A 7,194-nucleotide genomic window follows, 5' to 3' on the forward strand; every position below is an offset into this window, starting at 1 on the left:
ATTGTGTATCATGTCTTCCAGAAGTTCTCCAGGAACCTCTTTCCATTTGAGGATGAGGAGATAGTCCGCATCAATCCCCGCGAGCGTTGGCTTATCACGGGCTACGAAGACTACCGATACGCCGCCGTCCCGGACAAGTTCAACCAGCCCGATGACTCGGACTCGTACGTTCACATCGGCAAGAACGAACCCTTAAAGCACGACTACAATTACCCCTACGTGCCCAGCTCGGACTTCAGCCAGTGTGACATCAAGAGCCACCGCGCAGGCACAGAGGGCGGAGTGGTGGCCGCCCAACCGCGGCCTTTCAAGTTCAAAGGCAAGCGGAGGAAAGAGGACGGCGAGCGATCGCGTTGCGTCTACTGCCGGGACATGTTCAACCACGAGGAGAACCGGCGCGGGCAGTGCCACGACGCCCCGGACCCCATCCGGACGTGCATCCACCGGGTCAGCTTCATGTGGTGCGCGGACAGCATGCTTTACCACTGCATGTCCGACCCGGAGGGCGATTACTCCGACCCGTGCTCTTGCGACACAGGCGAGGAACGTTTCTGTTTGCGCTGGACGGCCCTGCTGGGTTTGTCGCTGTTGGCGCCCTGTCTGTGCTGCTACCCGCCGCTGCATGTGTGCCACCGCTGCGGCGTGGCCTGCGGCTGCTGCGGGGGGAAGCACAAGGCCGTCGGCTGAGCCCCCGACCGCTCTCCTTCCCTCCCGAACGAACCTTATGTAGGCCTCTTAGAACGCAAGCACTGAGGAGGGCAGGAGTGGAAATCACGGTCGGCTCGCTGGAGCTTTTCTGGTTCCGAATTGGTGCATTTAACTGGCTTAAAAAACTTTTTCTGCTCTTTCGTTTTGGTTATATAAAAATATATATATAAATATATAAGAATATATATGTTTATATATATATGTATGTGTTTTTTTCTTCCTCTTTTATTGTGGATGTTTCTTTCGATTTCGTGCCAACGAAATTGCCCTTCTTGTCAGGTGGCTCTCGGAGCCCACGTGTCATGCATCACTTATGCAGGTACTTTATATTTTTTACACTGATTTTACGTTTCAAGAACTTGAATCGCTTGTTATTTTTATGTCGTGTGTGCTCGATTTGACCATCCATCGTTTTGATTTTGTGTTCGTTCGGTGTGGCCGGCAAAGGGAGGTTATAGCTGTTTACTCTTCCTGAGCGGCTCCTTAGATGAACCGGCATTTATATCCCAAGCCCTTTAACCATTAAGAACAATAACATTGAGATTAGCTTGAGACACTAAATCTGTAGTTGGGTGGATTGACTGGGTTTCGAATGGAAGAGTGGATTTTTACTGAGTTTGAAGGAGAGAGTGTGTTGATGCCTGTGTGTGTGTTTGTGTGTGTTGTAAAGGAATGATAACATTGTATCACAGCATAGTATTGTTGTTATTATTATATTTAAGCCAAATTTACATAAGCTGCATTGAGAGTATATGTAAATACTGTATACTCGTATGTATATGTTTAAAATCGAATTATTGTAATCATCTTGGACAGCCACAGATGTGCTACGGCCGTTTTCCTTACTCTTGACTTTTTCGACGTAAGGGTGGCTTTTAAGTTTAAGCGTATTTCAGATCCAAAGATTATTTTTGTCATATTTATTTTCACGGTAAATCGAATCACCAGCCAAAGGGAGGAAAAAACTGAGAAAATTGTTGGGCAGAGACTCACAGCCATATGGGAAAGTTGAGTTTCCAGCTAGCTCACACTGCTTACTCTGCAAAAAAATATCTTTTTTTTCTCATTCAATATTTTGTCATGTTTTCCAGAAAGAATATCTGAACAGTCTTGAAACAAAAACACATAATATTGTGCAATGTAGGGGATGCACCGATACAAAAAAAGTGCCGATATTGATATTCGATTACTTAGAATGAAATCGAACGATACCGATCGTTTTGCTTGTGCCGAGCGTACAAACTGCAATTATGTTGTCATTGTCACCCAATTCATAATAATCACACAGTAAGAGATCGGATTCGTTTTTCCAACCCTTTTTATTGTCAGGAGGATATAATCTTCCCTGATCATCACCTTTTTTTAAACAACCGGAAAATGTCTGATAATCCTAAAATGCTGCAGATACCGATTATAGGCCGATATTTCGGTGCATCCCAAGTGCTGGTTTACAGAGAATATATTTTGACTTATTTTTCTTAACCCATTAAAAGACATTATGAAAAAAATCTAAAATTAGATATTTCTATTTGCCAACGCACTGTACAAAAAAATTGTGTGTTCAACTTAAAAAAGTTGCCTTAAATGTTTTAGTAAATTCAGCTTAAAAAAATATTAGTTGTGTAAAAATTGTTGTGTCAACTAATATTTTTAAGTTGAATTAACTTTTAAGGCAGCCAGGTAACTTACTTATTTAAGTCGAACCAACTTTTTTTACAGTGTGAGGTTAATTTAATAACTAAATTATCTGAAAACAAGCCTTAATATCGAACATGATTTTTTTTGCTTCGTAGAAATGTATCTGGTTTTACACTGTACAAAGTGAAAAGTGATCTACTTAAAAAAACTGACTTTAATTGGTAACACCTAAAAAAATTTAGTTTAATAAACTTACTTTTTCTTATTTTAAGTGAAAATTTAAGGTGAAAAACATTTTAGAAATTAATTTAATTAACACCAGGGGTCTCCAACCTTTTTGTGAGCAAGGGCTACCACAATGTATAAAAAATCTGAAGGGCTACTTTTTTGATATAGTTATCTTGTTGATTTTATTTTACTTGTTTTATCGTTGTTTAAAATGTTAACATACATAAAAGAAGCCAAGGTAATATAAAAATATGTAATAAATAAATATAAAATTGGGCTATTAATAGAATGTGCTTTGGCCCACAGGCACTACGTTGGGGACCACCAGTTAAAATCCTCACATTTCTAGGCGTTACCAATTGAAGTAATTTTTAAGTTTATCCTCTTTAGTGATTTAGATATTTTTACTACAAAACAAGACAAAACTATTGATAAATCAAAGATTTTTTTGCAGTCTATTTGATATTTTATGGAGTGGAACACTAAACCTTTCCCTTACTGACAGATGGCCCATAATTTGTCTTTATGGTATATATATATATTAAAAAAAACTTAAGGAAGGAATAGTTGTCTCAAAGATGTTTCCAACTCCAATCCTGTTCTCAGAAACAGAAAAATAAGCTTGATTTTAGGGTGCTTTAAAGAGGGACGTTTGCCAAACCGATCTCCATTTCCTACATTACAATAATGCTACTTAACGCCTTAATTTTGTCTCACGAGAGCAAGACTTTATGAGAGGACAGTAAAACGAATCAGTGCTGTTTCTCAAAGAAGTAAAAATAAATCGATATTTTTCTATCCTCTTAAAATAAAAACAACACCCCAACGCATAGGCCTTTGTGTTATAAAAAATACAAATCTTGCTCCAGTTACTGTGGGAGTCAAACGGCATGGTACAATCTGGGAGACGGCTCGTATGTATCGGGTCTGTCTCCATCACCTCACCTGACCCTGTGAAGGACTTTATAAGAGACCATTCACCTTCCCCGGTAGTGCTTTATGCTTTGTCTGAATAAATTGTCGAGCAACAAAGCATTACTCTGCATATGTATGTGAGCATTCAAATGTACAGTGCACATGCATCAAATGTTTGTGTTGCCTCAAATTCATGTCCTCAGAGGTGCTATGTTCTCTTAAAAATAAAGGTTCTTGAGTTTATCATCGTAAACCCAGCAAAGAGACACCGGGTTCTTGTCCAGATGTTTTCTGGATTACGGTAAAGCTCTTGCATGTTATTTTTTCGTTTATACTGAGTCTTGTTATTATCTGTTAAACAAGTTAAATTCATTGTTCTGCCTAATAGACATTCCTTGTTGTCCAAACACTGTTTTGTATTTGCAATCTATCAAAATTTAACAACTTTTCTCTTACTTTTCAACCCATCTCCTGGCTCACTTCTGCCCACATTTCACAATTCAATCAATTTCAATGAATAAAATCCATATTTTTCTTATTGGATATCATCTTTCTGTCTGGGTTATTTTTGGCGCATAATGGGTAGATATTGGACAGAGCACACCGCTTGGTTGGAATCGACCCAATGCTGGGTTGTTTTAACCCAACTGTTGGGTTATTATACCCCATGGTTGCATAACAACAACCCAACATTGGGTCGTTTTTGACCCAGTGGTGTGTTCTGTCCAATATTTGCCCATTATGGGTCAAAAATATCCCAGACATTTTTAGATTGCAATGCAAAATCTTTTGCCTTTTTGATTCATGTTATCTCAAATCTGCCTACTTTTATAAATTGATCATTTTTCTGGAACCTTTATTTTTAAGAGTGTAGACGTGATACTGTGTGTTGAATTAAGTGTAAAGACATCTAACTTATGTAGAGACCCCCTGTCATTCACTGGAGTCTTTTTCTGATGGGCGACGGAGAGGAAACCGATCTGACGCCTCACTGTGTCTTTCATTTACCACGTGTCATTTCTGTATCTGAATCTGTCGGCTTCTGCAATACCAGTGTCATTTAAGTTTAGAGAAGAGCTGAATTTTATTTTTCTACCTGTGGTAATGAAACATTAACCCAAAGCATTCTCTATATGTGCATCTGTCCTGGTGAAACATCTCACACATTTACCTGTTTAAGAAGTGCCTGAAGCATATTGTTAATCTCTCTCTCCTTGTATACGAAAACTGAAAAGAAACAGACAAAAATGAAATAAACCCTATTGTATTGATTAGTTTTGTTTTTTACGATCTAAATTTTTACCTCTGTAAAAAGGCGAAAAGATCTATATCGAGTGTATGATGTACATTTTTATTTCTATTTTTTTTAATCGTTTCTAACATGTAAGATCAATGTAGCTCCTGCTTTTAGGAACAGATGGGATGAAAAGAACGGACTCTGTAAATACAAGCTGATCATATCGGAGCTACGTGACGGCCTGGCCGCTGTGTAGATCTACATGTTTGTCATAGGTCCCAATAAAAATGAAAGAAACCAGTAACGGGGCTTGCGTTTGTGCTGTTTAAGGAAGTTTACTCAAGCAATAAAATTTTATTGTTTATTTTTTACCTTCATGTCGTGCAGGACACACCCATGATAAAAATAATGATGAAAAATAACCTGGATTTTAACCAGTGGCGGCTGGTGACTCGTGTGTTCGTTGCGTCATGTGGACCTATGTGCATCGTGCGTCATGTCAAAGTGAGTGCCTGCTGCACATGCGTCGAAAGGGTTTATGATAGAAGAGACGATCACGTTCACAAAATATTTAAAAACTTAAAACTAGGGCTGGGCATAGATTAATCTAGATTAATCTCATACAAAATAACAGTAATTTTTTGCAAAATTAAAATTTAAAAATTATTAAATTATGTATATTTAAACACATACACATACATATATATAAATTTAAGAAATGTTTTATTTAAATATCCTTTTTTTATTTATATATAATTTAGAATATATAAAAATATATATATATATATATTTCATAAACCCTTTAGACGCGTCTTTAGCAGGCACTTATTTTGACATGACGAGTCACACATCACGGGCTATGTACATGTTGTGACGAACTTCGCATCGTGCACCCTCGAAAAAAGAAGTCACCGGCCGCCACTGATTTCGACACATATGCTCACACAAAAAATTTGTATGCTTTTAGATAATGTATATACCGAATACAGATATAGACGACTTCTGTTGGTGTTTGTAAAAGTATCTGATATTCTGCCTTACACCTTATTTTGTTTCACAAAAGAAAACATTAAGGATAGTTTATTGATAGGCCTACAAAAGTTAAAGATGTAAATGAAGGATGACAAAAAAAAGCATTTTGGGTTAATCTGTTTTCAAAGGGCACATATTATGCAAAATCCACTTTTACAAGGTGTTTGGTTGCACATAAATGTTTAAAAAAACACCCTCTCCTTTTTTAAATCCCCGTTAAACCAAAGCAGTCTCATTAGCAGTGTTAGGGGTTACGCATTACAAGTAACGCGCATTACGTAATAATATTATTTTTCCGAAGTAACGAGTACAGTAACGCATTAAATGTACACATTAATATTTAAGTTACTTTTTTTTTAAAGTAATGCGAGTTACTTTAAGTTTCATTAATTTGATAAAATAATTTACTGAATTAAACTGAACATATTAACGTAGAATTAACATAGAAACAGGGATGGCAGGCCAGAGCTTGACATTTTTGCGATCATAAAAAACACCTGCAAGGCCTGAAAGAGATCAAGCCTCAATCAAGTAAGAAAAGTATCGCAAAAGTAACTTAAAAATGTAACGTAAGCATTACTTTCCATGAAAAGTAACTCAAAAGTTCCTTTTTTGGGGAGTAACTTAATATTGTAATGCATCACTTTTAAAAGTAACTTTCCCCAACACTGCTCATTAGACATGCTGTTTTGATTCTCTTGTTAATGTGACATCACACTGATGAAGCCCCGCCCACAGCCACTGACTGATTGATTGATTTTATCCAAAAGCTTTTCTAAATGTGTTTGATAGCATGTTGTATCACTAATGTGGCTAAATATACTATTGTATAAGAATGTATTCACAGGAATCAGATATATTTTTAACCAAAAGAGCTCCGTGTCTGTTGGTAAGGCAGTGAGGAGCTCATTTGCATTTAAAGGTACAGACACAAAAAGTGCTTTTTTGCTTCCACCCAAATAAGGGCATTTTGGATATGCTGTAACAAATGATCTGTGGGGTATTTTGAGCTGAAACTTCACCTTAGACGTACACTGAAAAAAATTATTCACTGAATTTAATAAAAAATTTTAAGGTAAGTGGTTGCAATCAATTTATTTAAGCTACATTTAAACAAAAAATATTAGTAACGTAAAATAAAATATAAATCTTTTGTTTAAATGTAGCTTAAATAAATTGATTGCAACCACTTACCTTAATAAAATTGATTAAATTCAATGAATCATTTTTTTCAGTGTATACACACACACTCTCAAATGAACATGTTATGCTTTTACACCGGATGTAATGCTTTTTGTCCAGACACTGTGACTTCAATGCTTGGATCTGGACCCAGAAGTCTTTGAGCCCCTTCTGTGGAGCCCGAACATGTGAAAGCCATACAGGACATTAAGCTGTTTCGCTCAAGATGTTTCTGAAAAAACATATGGACGATT

The 7,194-nt window shown here is 37.0% G+C and overlaps 1 protein-coding gene across 3 annotated transcripts in view; it reads left to right on the forward strand.

The window, feature by feature from the left end:
* spred2b (sprouty related EVH1 domain containing 2b) overlaps positions 1–5,030 on the forward strand; it is a 44,666-nt gene extending 39,636 nt beyond the window's left edge. For all 3 annotated transcript variants that reach the window (XM_055169910.2, XM_055169908.2, XM_055169909.2), the window contains exon 6: positions 22–5,030. In XM_055169910.2, the coding sequence (XP_055025885.1) occupies positions 22–687 (666 nt within the window). In that variant the 3' untranslated portion in view covers positions 688–5,030. The remainder of the gene's footprint in view (positions 1–21) is intronic.
* The last annotated feature ends 2,164 nt before the right edge of the window (positions 5,031–7,194 follow it).

The sequence above is a fragment of the Misgurnus anguillicaudatus genome, chromosome 11 (assembly GCF_027580225.2).
Source record: "Misgurnus anguillicaudatus chromosome 11, ASM2758022v2, whole genome shotgun sequence".
NCBI classification, from domain to species: domain Eukaryota; kingdom Metazoa; phylum Chordata; class Actinopteri; order Cypriniformes; family Cobitidae; genus Misgurnus; species Misgurnus anguillicaudatus.